Source organism: Camelus dromedarius, chromosome 16, assembly GCF_036321535.1.
Source record: "Camelus dromedarius isolate mCamDro1 chromosome 16, mCamDro1.pat, whole genome shotgun sequence".
NCBI classification, from domain to species: Eukaryota; Metazoa; Chordata; class Mammalia; order Artiodactyla; family Camelidae; genus Camelus; species Camelus dromedarius.
In genome coordinates, this window is record NC_087451.1 from 11,962,243 (window position 1) to 11,981,690 (window position 19,448).

General features: G+C 35.4%; 1 protein-coding gene across 2 annotated transcripts in view; it reads left to right on the plus strand.

Annotated features, from left to right (window-relative positions):
• The window catches only part of CLTC (clathrin heavy chain), a 58,304-nt gene that overhangs the window by 8,881 nt on the left and 29,975 nt on the right, over positions 1-19,448 (plus strand). For both annotated transcript variants that reach the window (XM_010990437.3, XM_010990438.3), the window contains exons 2-7: positions 9,617-9,824; positions 12,487-12,755; positions 13,313-13,474; positions 15,695-15,808; positions 16,240-16,413; positions 19,245-19,442. In XM_010990437.3, coding sequence (XP_010988739.1) covers positions 9,617-9,824; positions 12,487-12,755; positions 13,313-13,474; positions 15,695-15,808; positions 16,240-16,413; positions 19,245-19,442 — 1,125 coding nt within the window. The remainder of the gene's footprint in view (positions 1-9,616; positions 9,825-12,486; positions 12,756-13,312; positions 13,475-15,694; positions 15,809-16,239; positions 16,414-19,244; positions 19,443-19,448) is intronic.

The window sequence follows — 19,448 nt, forward strand, 5'->3', positions numbered from 1 at the left end:
AAATGAATATATATAAAATATTTGGGCATATATGGTATTTTTTACTATTGTATGTTCTTGCCCAGTCTCTGCATATCTGCCCTCTCTTAAATTACGTGTCTCGTCTTAAATTGTGTTTCCATTTCTTCTGAGACAGCACGTGTACCTCCACCTGTAACCAGTCATAGCTTTAGTTGCATTCAGTTGTTTTGTGTCAGCTGAATGGCATTTATACAGAAAAGGGTATAACCTTGAGGAGTCATACCCATCTGTAAGATTTGGGGTATAAAAACTTCCCTGTATTCCTCTGCAGCTTGATCAGAATTAATATGTGATTATTCATCTAATTATTGGATAATTATTTTTAAGAATGAATCAAATTTAAAGGTTTTTAATTTTGTAGTTAGTAGTTGGGTACAGGTAAGAAAAATTCTTTGAGTCTCCTGATAGTTTACCAAAGCTAATAGTCTTTTTTAAACAGCCCCTGTCTCCAACTATGGTTCCTTCCTGAATGTGTTAACAATTTGGAATTAGTGACCAGAGGAAAAAATTCTAAGAATGTTTGCCACGAAGACTTAACAGAGGGTAGAAACAAGTATGTGTATTTTTAAGTGTGGGGTCAACAAGGGTTAAAGGCATTTTTATTGCTTAAAATGTGTGACGGGCATAGAAAACAGTGGCTGGTATACAGCTGATGAAAGAATTAAAGTAATGCTGCATTTTCAACATTTTTATTCATTTCCTGTAGAAGACAGAAACTGCAGTTCTTATTTCATATTCTGCTAGTTTCCTGGAAGGGCTCAGTGAAGTGACTACTGTCAGCATGTTTTTCACAGTGATTAATACTAGTGAAGGTAGAGGATGTTTTGGAACTTTCAAAGGAAATTATGCTGAGTGAAATCCTTGGGATAGGAAGTTAACCAAATCTTCAAGCACTAAAAAATATCTGTCTTGGGTGACATCCATGTATCAGCAGGTCTCTCTAAAATTGTTGACTTCTTAACTCTGTAGTGATCACACCTATTAAGTCTTTATTAAGGTACAAGATCCATTTACAGAAAAAGTAATGGATATAGGACTATACATAGAGCACTTCCAAAATCGCCTCGTCTGAAACCCAGTAGCTGTACATACTTCCTTTACATTCTATTAGATGAAACGAGGAAGGAACCGGAAAGTGTAAAGCCAAGCACTGATTGTGAAACATTATCCTTAATAATGCTGTTGTAAACACAAATTTTAATGTATTTTGATTTTCAGCTGATTCAGCTGGTAAATGAGTTCTGTTCTGAGTTTGCTAGTCATTCATTAGGAAACAGACTCCCCAGATGTGCTTATAAAGAAGCTTGTTTCCAGTGAGTGTTCCTGTCTGATCAAGTGTAAAGAACTGCTGGTTGAAATTAGTAGGCTCAAAGCAAACTTACTACTCCTTTAATTGTGTGATATTTGTAGGCATAGACACAATTGTGATTGACTGCTGAGGCAGACGTGCTAACAGAGAGTGTCGTCTTTAGCTAGCCAAAGAATTGGGCATTGAAAAAATAGTGTGGTTTTACTTGGTTGAACTGTCTTACACTAGAATTTTCTGCCCTTTTTGCTACATGTATCCTATTGTATTAAACACTTGCATGGTCCATTTGGTTCCTTTAACAATATTACTAATTTATTCTAACATGGTTCTGACTCACCGTCAGTAGGTTTCCTGATTCCTTGACACATGAAGGTTTTCCTATCTGTCTTTAGTAATGTCAATTTTGAACAAAGAAAATTGGCCTACCCTTGTTCTGGGTTTGACTGTGTAATATTAGTAGCATCACATCAGAGCCAATCTATTTGAGAATAATTTGTCATAATACCGTAGTCCTAGAGCTAAATAATTATAAAAGGATAGAAGTCCATAAAATAGAGTGCTTGTATGCCACATTTATAATCAAATCAAGTACAGTTTCAAAACCAAGACAGGAAAAAACAAAGTGTTAAAAACTGATGAGCATTTAACTTAGATTTCTGAATCTAATATTGTTGAAGTTAAAAAAATTTCACCATAAATCTTTGATTTTAGTACAGTCTGTTTCACCATTAACATTTTTGAAATTGGGTATTCTTCTTAACAGTTGTGTGCTCTTCTGTCAAAATCTTTATCATATTGAGCATCTTAGAAATTGAGGCAGTGGTAGTTTACCAGGCACAGAGATGGGCCTCTCTTGTATTCTCTGAAGAAATTACATCTTATTTTATCTGCACATTCTCAGTCCTTCTTAGTCCCTTGTAACCCAGGGCCTAACCTATTTGAATTTTTAGTGATTTCTTTAAGGGGAAGAATCACCCAGACTGAGAAGTTTTTCCTTAGGCTCTCGTTTCTGCTAGCATTGAACTCTGTAGATTTTTTTCCCCCAAGCCTCCTCCAGATACTGGACTCTGAAACCTGAAAGTTCTAATTTTTTCTACTTTTCCTTGTGTTGTCTGAAATCCTTATATAAGATGAATGTGTCTCTTTGCCAGCTGTCCTTTATATTTGCCAGAACTTAATATTAAAGTTAAAAGTTCTTGTTGAACTCCCAAGAGAAATTTCTGAAAACAATGCTGTCCAGTAGAACTGTGCAGTGATGGAAATGTTCTATATTCTTTTGCCTTCCAATACAGCAAGTAGTCACATGTGACTGTCGAGTACTTGAAATGTGACTAATGTGCCTGAGGAACTGAATTTTAAGTTTTATTTACTGAATAAAATTAAATAGCTGCATGTGACTGGTGGCTGCTGTATTAGACAGTGTAGCAAAACCTCTTAGTTCTGATTGGATCTGTACGGCTCCTTTACAGAGCGTAACCTCTTGCTCTGAAATTACGTCACTCTTTGAATGGCTTGATTTTCATCTTTACCTTTTGAGATGGTAGTCTTCCTTCCTGCCCTAAAGGTAAATTGCCTAATAAAAGCCTAATCCTTACAATTATAATTTACTTTTCAAGTTCTATAACCTATAAAAGAGTGGAGGTTCATCCCTTTTTAAAAACTTTAAAAAATAATAAATTTGCAAGCTTTCATAAAACTAGGAAGAGCATATACTCTGTCATCTAGATTTTTCTTTCATTTTTCCTGTTTTCTTTGGCCTCTAGGTTTTTAATAATATTTTGCTATATTTGCTTTTTTGTTTTACTTAATCTGATTTTTTTAAAAATTTAAATTTATCATGACATCTCACCTCTAAATATTCCAGCATCCATCTTTAGAAAATAAGGAACTTTTCTTACAATCACAATATCATTATAACATCCTAATAGTTTACAATCCTTCAATACCAATCCATATTCAGATTTCTTTGTCCCCAGATGTTAACTGGTTTGTTTAAAGCAGGGTCCAAACAAGATCTACATGTTACTTTCAGTTATGTCCCTTAAGCTTCTTGTAAGAAACATTTTATTTCTACAGAGTTTCAGATTTACAGAAAAGTTTGAAGAATGGTACAAAGATTCTTTCCACACTTACCCAGGTTTGTCGGTTCTTAACATTTTTTTTTTACTATATTTGACTTATCTTCTTCAGCCTCTCTGTACATTTTTTATTGAACTGTTTGAAAATAGTTTGCAGACATGATGTCTCTTTGCTACTACATACTCTAGTGTGTATTTGCTAAGAATAACAACATGGTCTTAAACTACAGTGATCAAAGTGAAGAAATTGACTTTGACAGAATACTGTTACCTAATTTCAGGCTTTATTCAGATTTCATCAGTTGTTCCCATAATGTTCTTTATATCAAAAGAAAATTCAGGATCATGAGTTGCATTGAGTTGTCCTGTGTCTTTAGGTTTCTTTCATCTGTAACTGTTTGTATTTCAGTATGTAGATAATTTTGAAGAGTACAGATCATTTATTTTGTGGAATGTCCCTCAGTTTGGGTTTATCTGATAGGTCGTCATGATTGGATTCAGATTGTATAACTTTGGCAGGAATACCACAGGAGTGATGTGTTTTTTTGTAGTGCATTGCATCAGGAAGCACATACTGTCATTTTGACCCACTGCTGGTGATACTAACTTTCATCATTTGATGAAGGTTGTGTATAACAGATTTCTTCACTATAAACCTTTTTGCTTTTGTAAGAAGTATCTTGTGGGGAGATATTTTGAGACTATGGAAATATGTTACTCCTCAAAATTTCATCTATTAATTTTTAGTATCCATTGATGATTCTTGCCTGAATCAGTCATTGTGATTGCAGAGTACTAACTTAAAAAATTCCATCAGTCTTTCACCATTTTTAAGTTAGCTTTCTTTCATAAGGAGCAACTTTTCCTTTTTTATTATTTATGGTTTTTATTTATATTGGTGTAGACTTCTGAATTTCATAAATCTTTTAATCTATAATTGTCCTGAAAATAATTAACAGTATGTATATGGAAAAGAATGTTGTCCTCTATAGGAAGATTCTGGCCTCAAGAACTTCAGGCATATTGAAAAGCAGAGATGGAAGAGACTTTCATTCTTTAGGAAAGTTCTTTTATTTGAGGAGCTTAAAATTTAGTTGGATAAATTGACCTGAAATTGTGGGACATGGGCAGATGAGGAAATTTTGGTTTTGGCAAGGTAGAGTATAGGGGACAGAGAGACAGTGTGTGTCTGTCTTTGAACCATGTGGCTTCAACTTTTCACATGGAGGGCAAAACGCTGTGTCTGCTTTCCATTTCACCTTCTATTTCTTAGTCTTGAGCTCTTCAGGGTGAAGAGAATTTTTGGTGCTACTGACCATATGCTGTCTGTTTGCATTAGCTTCCCCAGCTTGCTCCTTCAGCGAAGGTGTAGGAAACATATTTGCCAAGTTGTTAGAAAGTCTTAACAGTACTGTTCCATGTTGCCCCTAAAAACAAGAATTGAAATAAAATAGGGTTACTTACCATGAAAATGTTACATGATTCCATGTTACATGGTGTTAAAGATTCCAGTCTCTACCTAACTTTAGTTAGGCAAATTAAAGGGCAGAATTGGAAGTTTTAAAGAGTAATTTCCTTTTCTCAGAAACAAAAAACAAATTTCGGTGTTTTGAGTAAGTTAAACACCCAGAGACCGGTAATCTTTTATCAGTAGTCAACAGAAATTCACACCCAGGGTTTCAATCAACTTCTAGGACAGCTGAATTAAGCAGATAATAAAATGCAAATACGAAAAAAAAAGCTAACTGTGAGCTGGCCAAAGTACTGATGTGTTACATGTACTAGGAGTATCTGTTGAGGCTTTAGTATGAGTCAGGCATTAAATCTTCATGTGGAAGATGTACTGTCATTTCAGATGAGGAGACGGATATGCAGGGATAATTGATTTACCCATGATCATTTATGTGGCAAAACTAGGACTAAACCCATACATCTTGACTCTTATGGGAAGTCCACAGAACTAACTCTGGATAGTACTTGTACTTTATAATCAGAGCCGTACATTTCCACAGTAATTGTCTACTTGAATGAAGAACCTCTGTGTTCTTTAGATTTGGAGAATCTGAAGTATTTATTTCTCACTACAGAACTAAGAATGCAGTGTCTTTTTTCCCTAGCATGTTAATCCAAATTGGGGTGAGGAGGGAACGAGAGGAAAAGGCATTTTTGTATCATTTGTAAACTAATTCCAGGGCACTCCAGAGTTTTGGTTGTGCTGATTAATGTTAAATCAGTTTACAGTCAGCCCTCCCCTCCACAGCAGCCACAATTTCTCATCCATATAAAGGACTTTTGAGCATCTTTGGGGTTTTGGTGTTTGGGGGTTGGAGCGGGGGTCCTAGAACCAATCCCCAGCAGATATCAAGGGATGACTATTTATTTTTTGGAATTTGAACTAGACTTAAGTGTCGAGTCTTAACAGTCATGCTACGTGCAGACCAGTGTCCACAATCTAGCCTGGAAACCGAATGAATTACAAAGTACAGGTAGGTTTCTTTAGAAGGGGAGCAGTTGATAATTTGTGTGCTTTTGTGCATGCGCTGTTAATGTTTTTTAAAAAGGGAGAATGGAAATACGTATTTTCATATATACATAGAATATCTAAGATGGAAAAGTATTTCTAATTGCTAGGGGGAGAGAGGTATTACTGGAAACGTGGAGTGGGTGACTTCATAGTACTTAGACCCTTCTGTGTAGTATGAATTCTTTGCCATATGCATGTAATAACTATTCAGAAGAAAGTAACCCCTTTCCTTGGACCTAAATTTATTGACTCCATATCCTTATTTTATAACAGCCAAAAAAAGTTATTTGAAATTTAAAAATAAACCACTTTATTATGGAAACTTCCAAGTATATCTCAAAATAGAATATTCTTGGCTTCAACAGTAGCAACACTTTGCCAGTTGAGAGAAGAAAAAATGTGGCTGGAATTCGGATATTATTGTGTATTCTCTGAAAATAGCTGCAAGTTTGGAGACTCTTCTGTGTCCTGTGAATTTATTAGTGTTTTGTTCCACAGTCTGTAATTCAGTTTCTGTGGTAGATAGTCGATGCACCATCAGACCTTTATAATTGACTAGAATATTTTATGATTAGTATGTGCTCTTTTGAAAATGAAACTTGTTTAAAAACATATGTTTTAAAGTTTTAATCTGTGTAACTGTTACTAGACACAGTCGTCTAGTATGATAACCCTCTTACATGATCCTATTTTAAGAGTGCTTCTAAGCCAGAACTGTGGTTAATGGTGGTGACTGTCCTATGACTGCGTGCTTTGCGATGTTTCCCTTTTGAATATATCATAGAAAAATATGGGAAGAATTGGTGAGTGCTGTGGCGATTCTCACTGAAAAGTATCACCAATAAGTGAAAATTCTTATTGACCTTATTTGAAGAAGAGGAAACAAATGTAACTTTCTTTTATCTAGTAGGAATAGATCACTTGAAGTTCTGTCGCTTATCCTAACAACTGGGAGAGGATTTTCAGGAAGGAGCAGTTTCCTATTTAGTTGTGTAAATGGGCATTGCTTAAGTGTACTTCTTGAAATGTTTAAACATGTAGATTGGTAATAAGAGTTTGCCACCTCCCTCTTATTTAATTTTGTTTTTTAAGTAGAAGGTGTTAAGTCTGTTTCACATGGAGTATTTTGAATAGTCCTGGTACATTCCTTTTTTTTTTTTTTTTTTTTTTTGAGTGCTAGTACATCTTGATAGAGAATACTAAAAATTTATATGCATAGCTTTCTTGGTAGAATGTGTTTAATGAAAAAAGAATTACAGGGATTACATAGATTGCAAGAAGTGCAGAATCCCCATCCATTTTGAACCAAATCTTTGCCTTTTCTGCAAATAAAACGGCTCTGAGACTGAGGGTCAGTGCTCACTTTTGACGACGTGCTTTTCTGGCTGCATATATCTGGAGTTCTGTCAGAGAATAAGAAACAGATTTCTTGATTTTTCTTTTTTCCTCCTCTACTGTCTTTTCTGATAGTGTGTTCTTCTCTTACAGTTGTCTTGTACCTGCCTCTTATGTGGAGGGATAAAAAAGAATCTATTAGAATCATTTGTGGGTTCAGTTAGTAGTGTTTGTGGTTTGCATCCTTGTTTTACTTTTAATTTTACTGTTTGACTAGCCACTATTTTTACTTTTTATCAGACACTGTAAGATTTAAGATGTGACAGTTGAGACTCAAAATTGTCTTAGGTGAATGCTCTGGAGTGACTTAGAAACAAAGAATTCTTATTTTACAGAGTAGAAGGTAACTTTTTGCCTTTATATATGTAGTTCTGGGAGTTCTATGAGCTATTGCAATGTTTTCTTTAATTATGGAAAAGTAAATATCAACTGAACTTAAAAGAGTCTGAGGACTGGTCTACTTAGAAAAACGTCCACCTCCCCTGAAATTAGACAGCTTGGTTTGTATAAGGCTTCCCTGCGGCCCCTACACTGACCCCGTATGTGGAGAACCACTTATTTTTACCTTCCCCCATTAGTTCTGAAACTAAAAGTCACTATAAGAGTTAAAGTCAGGAGAAATGAAAATTAATAATTCATAAAGTTTTACTGTAACCAAACTCATTTATAAGTTACAGATCTCACAGCTAGTATACTTGCCTTGCTTTGCAGCATATGCTTGAGCTTGTAAAGCTAGTTAATCTTCTACTTTATTACCATGTTTTATTAATAGTTAGAAAATTGCTTGACTCCTTGCCATGGTATTCAGTGACTAAGTTACTGTAACTACACTGTGTAATTGGCTGTGCCTGTGCAGTCATTGAAATATAAGAGGGAAGTGAAAGTAAAATGTAGTCTCTTAATCTTATGTTGTATCTCATTCAGATCCAGGCCTGGTTATGGTTAAGCACTATTAACAGTAGAGTTTGGCAAAAGAATTTAAGTAAAATACCATTAACTAGGTTTGGCCAGTCCATAAAAGAGTAGTGACAGTGGTGGTTGCTGGGGAGAGAAACTGGATATTTGGAAGACAAAGGCAAGAGGAAGACTTGATTTTTTTTTTCCTGGGCTTTTTCATTCTTGTTTGTATTTTGTTCCATATGAATTTGTTACATACTGGAGGACAGGAAAGAAAAACAAAACAAAACCTAGGCTGGCCAAAGCTAATAAAGCCTTCAGGTAGCCTAAATCTGTTGAACAGTCACCCAGAGAAATGACCTACTCTGGTAGAGCTCTCCTTGTAACAAGTGTCTTTTGTTCTTACACAGTTAACTAGTTTTCAGAGTACCATCTTTAGATCCTATATTTTTGTTTAGCAAATACTTTAATAGCTTCTGAGTACACAAACTGAGTACACAAACAGATGGCAAACTGATTCCATTATTTTCCTTGTTAAAATCCTTAAGTAGTTTCCTTTGCCTGTAGAATAAATTCAGGATTCTTACTGGGGTGCATTTAGCTTATCATTCTAGCCGTTTCTTGTGTTCATAACCTTAATTCTCTACCTTGCAAACCTTTCGTAACCTACACTCCTAGTATTACAAAAGTTCTTACAGTTACGTTAGTAGACCACACTTTCACATCTCTAGGCCTTAGCATTTGTCCTTCTCCTGTTGAGCATTCTCTAGAGACCTCCCTTGAACACACTCCCTTACCTGTTGGCCACCTTCAACCAGATCTCTTACATATCTTTGTTTTGGCACTTCTGTAGAGTATTGTAACTTTTATATGGCTAGTCCAAGTTCTTTTAGATCAAGAATTCTGTGAAATTTTTAAATGTCTCATTTTATGCTGTAATTTAATTTTCAGATTTCTGAAGTCCAATGTATGTGAATAAGTTAACTATTAAATGTTAAAGGGATTAGAGAGGACAGATCCAATAGTTCAAAGATCCTAAACTGGGTAACATTGATGACCTCAAGTCCCTTGGCAAATAAAGGCAAGCTCTCAGATGTAACTCTTTCCTTTATATCTGTTTATTCTACCTCTTAGTTATAACCATAGGATTATACATCTCTAGTTATAACTACAAGGTTATAATAAAAGAATTGAATGCTGTATTTGTTAGAAGATAGAAGGTCCATTATATTAATTGCCTCACTTGAATCAGTGTAATGCAGTTGTCCCTGTTGACCTGGAAGCAATAATTGTTAAATGAAGATTTGAAATGATGGCAATACATGAATATCAAGTCTTTTCTAATTCATTTTGTAACATGGTTTATTGATTTTTTTTTTTTTCCCTCCTCAGCTCCAGAACCTGGGTATAAATCCAGCAAACATTGGCTTCAGTACCCTGACTATGGAGTCAGACAAATTCATCTGCATTAGAGAGAAAGTAGGAGAGCAAGCCCAGGTGGTAATTATTGACATGAATGACCCAAGTAATCCAATTCGAAGACCAATTTCAGCAGACAGCGCCATCATGAATCCAGCTAGCAAAGTAATTGCGCTGAAAGGTATATTTAAAAAAAAAAAAATGATGGGCTTTTTCCTTAAAACTCTTCCTGTGTACAGTTTATTCAAATACAGTAATTAAGATCGTCCAGTTTTAGTATGTTGATTAAGTTTGGTTAAATAGATCTGCAGAGTTAAAGCTGTTACTGAATTTGATTTTTAACTCCTTTCATGACTTACTTGGCTTCTTTCTTGTGAGATGTCTTACTTTCTACTCAGCATAGATCTACTTGGAAATTTTTAAGTTTTAGATTAAATGAATTTAAATTTTATACCTACAGTGTGAGAAGATTGCTAAAAACGTAACTCTGTATACAGTAGACATAAGAAATTAGTGATTCATATTCTAGAATAAAGTATACTTTACTAGTATTAGCACCTAAACATTACAGAAGTTTGCTGTGATGATAAACTTGCTGTTCATGCTGTGCCTTTTTTATACTTCAGGCTTGCATTTCATCTAGATTATCAAGTTCTAAAAATGGCTTGAATTTACACTAATTTTTAAGTGTAAAGAGATGGGTATTAAAGCTTTGGAATCAAGGATGTCATAGTTTATTCAGACTAACTTATTAATTGTCACAGTAGGTAACTGTACAACCTGTCAGTCTAAACAAGAGTGCAGAGAACCTCATACTGTCTGGGAGCCTAACTTTTTTCTGGACTTTAGACTGAGAGTGTAATTGAACCTTTAAAACAGAAGTTTTTGAGAGGGCTAGGTAGCAAACTGGCTGAATCTGAAAAAGGCATTTAATTGCCTGTTTTTTGCTTTGTTGTTTTTCTTCTTGGTAGTAGGAGGAAGAGTTCAGATTCCCAGTAATTTTTTGATGAATTTGTGAGTGAGTTCTTAGAGGTGCTGAGATTTTTAAACAGACTTTTCTTTACATGATTTACACTTTGTATTTAGTAGTAACACTGGTTGGAGATATTGGGGGACGTGTGGGGAACAAGCGTATTTAAACAAGTAAGTCACCATTATAATCCAAGATAGGCCTTGATCTCATCTCATAGCCCAGCTTTTACCTGGGACCACTTGTTTTGTGACAGTAAGCTTTTTGCTTCTATTAAATAATACCTATTACACTTTAAGGTATTAAGCTCCCTTCAGCCTCCTTAAAGAATTTAAATTCAACTGCTTAGCAGCTCCCTCACCTCTTAAAAGACCATCATTTTAATTTTCTCAAAATTCTTTTCTATTTTTAATGTTATTGTTATTTTATCACATTTCTTAATGCTTTCTTATGTGTGCAGATGGTGAGTTATCTTAAATTAGATTGTATTAGTTATTGTCCTGTTATATAAAAAGAATACATTGAAAAGATTTTCAGAGCATTGTACAATAATAGCATTATAGATTTGTGTGTGTATGTCTGCACTGTAGAGTTAAGCTGTCATCCCTTGCCCTCCCCGAGCCACCCTCCATACATACACTCCAACCACTTTCATGTAAAGAATAAAAAGTGTAATTCTCGAGGCTGAGGAAGGCAGCAAAGGAAAGCAAATCATTCCCAAATACTGCTTCCTTCTGAATCCAATTTCAAACCCCTTGGTTTCTTTTTATAAACAGGACTATAACTCTCACAATTTTTCAAGTTTGATTGTGGTTTACATATTGTGTGGGATGGGAATAACACTCTTTGTTTTATGGAAGAAGTTTTTACCCATGTAGTAAGAAGGGTCATGATACAAAGCTGTATGTTTTGTGTCCCCTCCCATCCCTCTCCACCTCTACCCCTATACCAGCTTCATTTTTGTTCTTCAGGAGCCAGATTCTCTGTGGCTCAGGAATGGAGTTTTCTTTAGTCTTTGAGGACTAATCTGGATTAGATAGCCTAGTGACAACTCTGAACTTTGACCTCTGTTAATTTAAATCAAATTACTTTTCCGACTGTGATGGATTTCAAATTATAAGTGCAAGCCTTTGCATCTGACTCGGTGAACTCTTAACATTCAAGGCAAATTTCATCCTTTTACTGAATGTTTGCTGTCTTACTTGGATGAAGCTTGAGCTTTGTTCTTACCTCCAGTAGACTAACAACATCTGAAACTCTCCTTTGTCTCCCTGTCCTTTCCTCCAGCACCTCTACTTTCCCTTTGTATCTTAAACCAGTTAAATGTAGCATGCACTTCTCTTATGTGCTAGTGGTACAAGGCAGAGTTGAAGTAGATTCTCTTCCAAGAAGTTCCCACGAGATTTAGTTGGATGGGGAACGACTGCTTTTTCAAGAGTAGACATTTTCCCCATGGGCTTGAATCAGATTTGCTTTGTTCTATGTACCTACAACTAACTAAGTTTATGGGTAAACATTCTTAAGTATGAAGATTACAACCTTTGATTACCATCATTGTTAAGTGAGCTGTTCTTTAGACTCATTTTTAGTTGGGATTTAGAATTCCTTGGAAGTTATGCTATGTTTAAAATGTCTTTATTAATGGTTGTAGAGTTTCTGCTTCAGATGTAGATGGTTTACTCAGTCTTAGCTGTCTCTTCAGTGGTTGTGGCTCTGTCAGTGTGACTTCCGTAGTTGGTTAGTGGTCTCATGATAGAACCATTTTGTTTGGAAGTTACAGATTTTGCTGTAAAGCTAGTCTAGTCCCGCTAGATAGTAATTTATCCTGAACTTTGCTTTCTTAGTGATTCATAATTCTTACTTTTGTTTTTAGCTGGGAAAACTCTTCAGATATTTAACATTGAAATGAAAAGTAAAATGAAGGCCCATACCATGACTGATGATGTCACTTTCTGGAAATGGATCTCTTTGAATACGGTTGCTCTTGTTACGGATAATGCAGTTTATCACTGGAGTATGGAAGGAGAGTCTCAGCCAGTGAAAATGTTCGACCGCCATTCTAGCCTTGCAGGGTGCCAGATCATCAATTACCGTACAGATGCAAAGCAAAAGTGGTTACTTCTGACTGGCATATCTGCACAGGTAATATTTTTCTAGTTTTTATTAAAGAAAAGGTCTAGAGAATTAATGTGCCCAGAATGCAGTTTGTTTTGAAATTAGGTCTTCTTTGCAAACCTGACTTATTTTGGAAGACTTTTTTTTCCTTTCTTTTTTTATTTTTAAGAAGTTAACATTGCTGGCTCATTACTTTTTTACTGACACACAGTTCAGAGTACTCTTACCAAGTGTTTTTAGGTCTTAATTGCAGGTTGAGTGGATCTTAAATTCTTACATGAATGATTTGGAATTTACTGTCGACATTTACTGCACAACATGTACTCCTATATCCCTTTTTTTAAGATAGTGTAAAAAGATGGTTGTAAATGAGGCACATGTGAAACATTCATGTTAAGCTTTAATGAGATAATGTTTGCAACTAAGTTTTAAATTAAGAGGTATCAAATCTTCATTGAGAGAACTAATAAAGAATTAGAAATCCTGCTAAAGATGAGAAAACATTCTAATTGTTTCACTAGTTGATGAATCTGAGAGTTACTGATTCATTGGGTCATCAGACTATTCTGCTCAATCTTTTGTAGCAAAATCGTGTGGTGGGAGCTATGCAGTTATATTCTGTAGATAGGAAAGTGTCTCAGCCCATTGAAGGGCATGCCGCCAGCTTCGCACAGTTTAAGATGGAAGGAAATGCAGAAGAGTCAACGCTGTTTTGTTTTGCAGTACGGGGTCAAGCTGGAGGGAAGGTAAGTTTTGCTTTTGGAAATTATTTTAGTTAAGAACTTGTACTTTGTCTGTTTGCTACTAATTATCTAATTTCAAAATATTGTCTCTTTTTCTTGTTAATTTTTCTTTAACATTCAGATTTGTGGTGACTTTGTTGAAATTGTTTCTAGTGATACTTGTCTAAAATGAATAATCTTTAACAACTTTTTTTGTGTATCAGCTGTTTGTAATAAGACTTTATTTTCATTGCCTTTACCAAAGGCCTTAATATGATGTTTTTCAGCTTTAAGAAGAGTTTAAGAGTTTAAGAATCATTAGCATGGCTAAAATGCACATTTGTGTGCCATCCGTCTAGAGTCTGATTCAGTAAGTGGAGCTCATAATGTGTGTTTTATATACTCTTAAGTGACTAGACAGAATGTGGATCACAGTGTGAATACCACTGCCTTAAGTCAGAGCTTCTCAACCCTGACTGTGCACTGAAATCACCTGGACAGACTGAAGTGCTTTTTATGTTAGGATTCTTAGTTGCAGACGACAGACACAAGGTCTGGTTGATTAGAGCATAAAAAATTTAGTGAAAAGATAATGGATAGTTTACAATAGCTAGGAACATTTTGAACCAAGCTTGTACAATGAAGAAGAATGAGGGAGAATGGGCAGCAGCCAGGCCCCCAGCCAAAAGCCCTGCCACAGAGCTCGGAGGACCCACTGCTGTGACTGCACTGCTGGATGCCCCGGTTAGCGCTGCTGGCCCGCGAAGCTCAGGTTGACTTTGTTCTCACTGCCATAGTAGAGTCTCTGAAGTCTCAGTATTTTTCATGGTAAGTAGTTTTTAAAATCAAGATAGAGATTGTGTAAAATATGGTAATCAATAGCCAGTAAGCTGGGAGAGAATATATGCACCTAGAGTTAGAATTCTGCCTCAAATTTCAGAGTGGGAATCCCCGAACCAAGGAATGATCCTACCAATCTGGTATGACAAGGATAGGCTGTGACATCTTTCAAAAAGTCCTCTTGGAAATAAACCTTGCGTATCATTTTTGTAGTAGTTTATAAGTTCTTGAGCCTGTTTGATGTGTTGTGCTGTTATCTTTCATGATCTGCCATGGTTTTTGAAGGAAGATAAACTTTTCAGTATGGCTAATCATCCTAATTAGGGATGAGACCCTGTAACTTTCATATGGTTATTTATCTTGAGAACTTCTTTTTTGTCTTAGTCCATTCCTGACATGACTAAGCAAAATATATGACACTCTTTCATTGACAGTATTCACTTTCTTCTGCCTTGCTCACTGATGTGCAGTGTCAGACATTTTAAACCAAAATGTTCTCATCCAGTTTCTGAGATGTATATGATTAGAGGGACAACTCAGCTTAGGTGTACGCTTTCAATCTGTGTTTAAGTAGGTTTTGGCAGAGAAGAATTTAATAACTTAAGTTAGATTTCTATTTGGGAATACTAAATTATAATTGAAAGCCATGAGAAAGTACCTTTGTGGTTATTTTACCATTCTGTGTACTTACTTTAAGGTAAATTGAGGTGTGATTGTTTGAGCTAATCAACTGACTTTATAAAATTTTTATCTTAAGATAATATACGTTGAGAGGAAGCTATAAAAACAGTAGGGACAGATCCTGTATCCTTTATCTAGTTTCTCCCAGTGGTTACGTCTTACATAGAAATGTTGTACAGTAGAAAAACCAGAAATTGACATCAGTACAATTGTATAATTTGGTGTCATTTCATCATGACAAGATTCAAGATACATACTATTCCATCACCACAAAGATTTCCCTCTTGCTACCCCTTTAAAATCACAACCATTTACTTCTCCTTCACCATCTGTAACCCCTCACAGTCACTGATTTACTCTGTAAATTTGTGTAATTTTGTCTCTTCAAGAATGCTGTATAAATAGAAAAATATAATATGTAATCTTTTGAGATTGGCTTTTTTGTTGTTGTTCCCAGTGGGCATAATGTCCATGATATATGTATGTATATGCATGACTGGGACATTGTGCTGTGCACCAGAAATCGACACATTATAACTAACTATACTTCAGTTTTTTAAAAAGTTCATTTTATTACTGAGGGTATTTTATGGTGTGATTGTACCATATAGTTTAATGTTCACCTTTTGTGAGACATTTTGGTTGTTTCCAGTTTGGGGCTATAAATAAAGCTGCTATTATCCTTTCAGCAGTTGATGATAGGTTTTATTTTCTTTTGGACAGTTACATATCATTGAAGTTGGCACACCACCTACAGGGAACCAGCCCTTTCCAAAGAAGGCAGTGGATGTTTTCTTTCCTCCAGAAGCACAAAATGACTTTCCTGTTGCAATGCAGGTATTTTAAGCAAAACAAATGGAATTTTAAGATCTCTCCTCTTAACACAATTAATTCAAAAACTACTACTCACAGTCAGTATCATTTAAGTGGAGCTTAAAAGAGTACCCTTTATCCAAAAATAAAGTTTATTAGTGAAACTTTATAAAATAATACTCTTATTTTCATGTAGTGTGTAAATTGGGTTATCCTAAGTTTTTCAGAGTCATGTTTTCTCTTGTATATAATTTATTAATATTCTTGTGTTTTATGGAAGAGCATGGGGTTATCCCATATTTGAATTTGCTATAAAAATGAGGAAACCATAAATACTAGCTTTTAATTTTCTTATCAACCTCTTGTCAAAGTTCTAGAATTTCACAGTCTCTAAAATGGATGGAATAAGTTTTGTTTGTAGATTATTTTACTGAAAGTTGATTTTCTTTATACAGATCAGTGAAAAGCATGATGTAGTATTTTTGATTACTAAGTATGGTTATATCCACCTCTATGATCTTGAGACTGGTACCTGCATCTACATGAATAGAATCAGTGGAGAAACAATCTTTGTTACTGCACCTCATGAAGCCACAGCTGGAATAATTGGAGTAAACAGAAAAGGACAAGTAAGGAAACATTGAAAAGTAAATTGTGATAAAATAAAATAGCACTTATTACTGTCAGCTTTTTTTCAAAAAGTAAATGGTAACTTTGGATGTCAGAAAATAATCTATACCTAAAAATGCAGAAGCATATGATACAGTCTCTCTTTAATCCTGTCTCAGAGAGGGAAACTGGCATACAGCATCACCACCTAAGATCGTATTTTTGTCTCTGTTACAAAAGAAGTGCCTTTTCATGCAAAGAAACTATTAGGGTCACATTTGATAGGCTGTAGACATTTTATAGCGATCTTCTTCTTGTGATCTCTGAGACAAATTATTAACTACAAGGAAAAGAATTCTTCCTACATCTTTCTTCCTAACTTTAGTAACTATCACTAAATGTTTAATGTTGGAAGGTGATACGTTACAGTAGCTATTGTGGGGTACCTGGAAAGTTATCCAGTTAGATAGGGAACATGTTAACTGTTCTAAATTTGTCACACTTGATAAACCTCTTCACTCCACCTAACGCAAGTGATCCTTTTTCTGTTTTCTTAGTATTCTAATGTAATTTAAAATATTCTGCCAGGACGTATCTTTTTTTCTTAAAAATAAAGGTTAAAATTTTAAAAACGGTACTTTTACTGGTCTTGCCTTTTACTAGTTTTCCTCCAAATTAGTATTTTTTCTAGATGGTAAGCAAAGGAAGTAGGTAGGCTCTTTCCTCCTTTACTCTGTTAATTTCCAGAAAATGGTATGTGTATGAGGAGGGAAGTACTCTAGAGAAAGGGAGTCTTTCCCTACCTGTCCATCCCCTACCTCAGTTCTACACCTGGTGAGGTGCTTTATGTCCCTAGATCTTAAGTGGCCCTCCTCATGGCACTTACCACAATGACTTACAGTTGCTCACTTAACTGCTTCAGTCACTGTTATCCCTTAGGAAAGGGGCTTTTCTTTGTTTAATTGTATTTCTACACCAGTTAGTGTCTGGCACAAAAGTGACTTTAAAAATTCAGTAGCTTTCATTTATTCAGTGGCATGTGTCTCTCGGAAGAATCAAGAATGAATTGGTCTTTTGATAAACTAGGTTAGTGATTATTTATGAACATAAAGTTGTTAAGCCAGAGACTTTATTTCTGCTACTATGCTTATGTTTTTTAAGATAATGCTTAAGTTAAGCCAAAGTATCTTGAATGATTTTCACCATATATACTTAATATTCATGACGCTGATTCTGGGACCTTACTTATTATTCCCCTCCCTTTCCCCCACAAATTTTCTTTGAGTAAGGAGATGGATGTTAACAGTAAACTTTAGGCCTCAGGACTTTTCTCTGTTCTTTTGATCAGAGTCAATTACAGCTGGACCTAAGCCCTGAAGGAATTAAGTGCGTGGTTTCTATTAGTTGAAAACTTAAAAGTGATCAAGGTGACATTATTGCCAATATCTGGCTTAAATTCTGAACTTGGTAGAACTGAGTACTTTAGAAAATACAGGAGAACCTTCTTTGTCCCCTGTAGATCTTAAGTACTGGTTGCTAGAAATCAGCTAGTACAGTCTAAAAGCAGAGTGAAGATGAAACTATGGATTTGGTGTTTGGGGAAGATTAAGGTGATGCTCATTAGGAAGCTTCAGGAAGTATAGTTAGAACTGGGTTTGTTCATTTCCTTATTTTTCCTAGGAGGTAAGTATTAAAGGTGAGAGTCAGGAATGCAGATGACTGTAAGGAAAGTAATTCCTTTCTTTTTTTAAAAGGTGTGTCTTAATATGGAGTAGAACGACACATTGCCAATATAGGATGGCCTTTGAGGATGGAGGTCAGACCTGTGGAAATGGAAAAATTTTGGAGGTTAAAATTCCATCATTTTCCTCGTAAAGAATAATAGAGGAGGCAAATAGATGTTGCTTATCTAATTGAGTTCTCAAATTGTATTCGATTCTTGTTGTTCTTGGGACAGAAATTTCTCACATTCATTTATTTAACAAATATTAAGTGTTTACTCTGTGCTAAACAGTGTTTGGTGCTTGTAATACAGTTAAAGATAAGTCCCTTTCCTTATGTGGAGTAGTGACTGAGAAACACTTAGACAGGAAAATAGTATGACGAGTGTTGTTGGAGGTGAAATAAATAGCTTACTAGCTGGAGTGTGTGACCACCTCTGGTGCTGGGGAGAGGAGTGGGTGCACAGTGGAGGGCTTCCTTTCTCTGTGGCAACTGACACAAATTCAGCTTTTGGACAAGTAGACCAACATTATGGGGAAGTGACTTTTTAGGAGGACTGAGGGTAGGTGACTCTTCGCCAAAAAGCGGTTGGAAATTGCTCTTTACCAACCGCCATATTTATTAAGCACCTATTGTACACTTTGCATTTTATTAGGTATGTTGGATTCAGTAGGTACGAGGATTCAGTGGTTTCTCCCCTCATTGAGTATATAATCTGAACTCTAGGAATGTAAATGTAATTAAAATTACTGAAAAATCCTTGTTAAAAAAAAATCCTTGAGTTAAAAGGAATGTGCCTTAAACTACTTCTAGGCAAGTCCGTACCATGTTAAGAATGGGTGGTAGCAAAGTATTTAGAGTTTGGACAGTATGAAGTAGGGAGTTACTTATATTACAGAATGGCCAAATTTTAGGAACCCCCAAGTGGCTTAGCATCCCTGTGTCTTCTTTTTTCTGGTCTCTATTTTTTCTTTTGTATTTTTGTTTGTTTTTTTTTTATGACAAAAAGAAAGCAGCTGTCACAGTATTATTACCTTTCTGACTCAGTAGTAGTTGTCTGTAAACAGATATGGTATCATTGATAGTCAAATGCACACACTGCATCTATTCATTAGATCTTAAATTGCAGGTTCTCTCAGTATGTGTGGAAGAAGAAAACATAATTCCTTATATCACCAACGTTCTACAAAATCCTGATTTGGCTCTGAGAATGGCTGTCCGTAACAACTTAGCTGGTGCTGAAGAACTCTTTGCCCGGAAATTTAATGCTCTTTTTGCCCAGGGAAATTATTCAGAGGCAGCAAAAGTGGCTGCTAATGCACCAAAGGTAAAT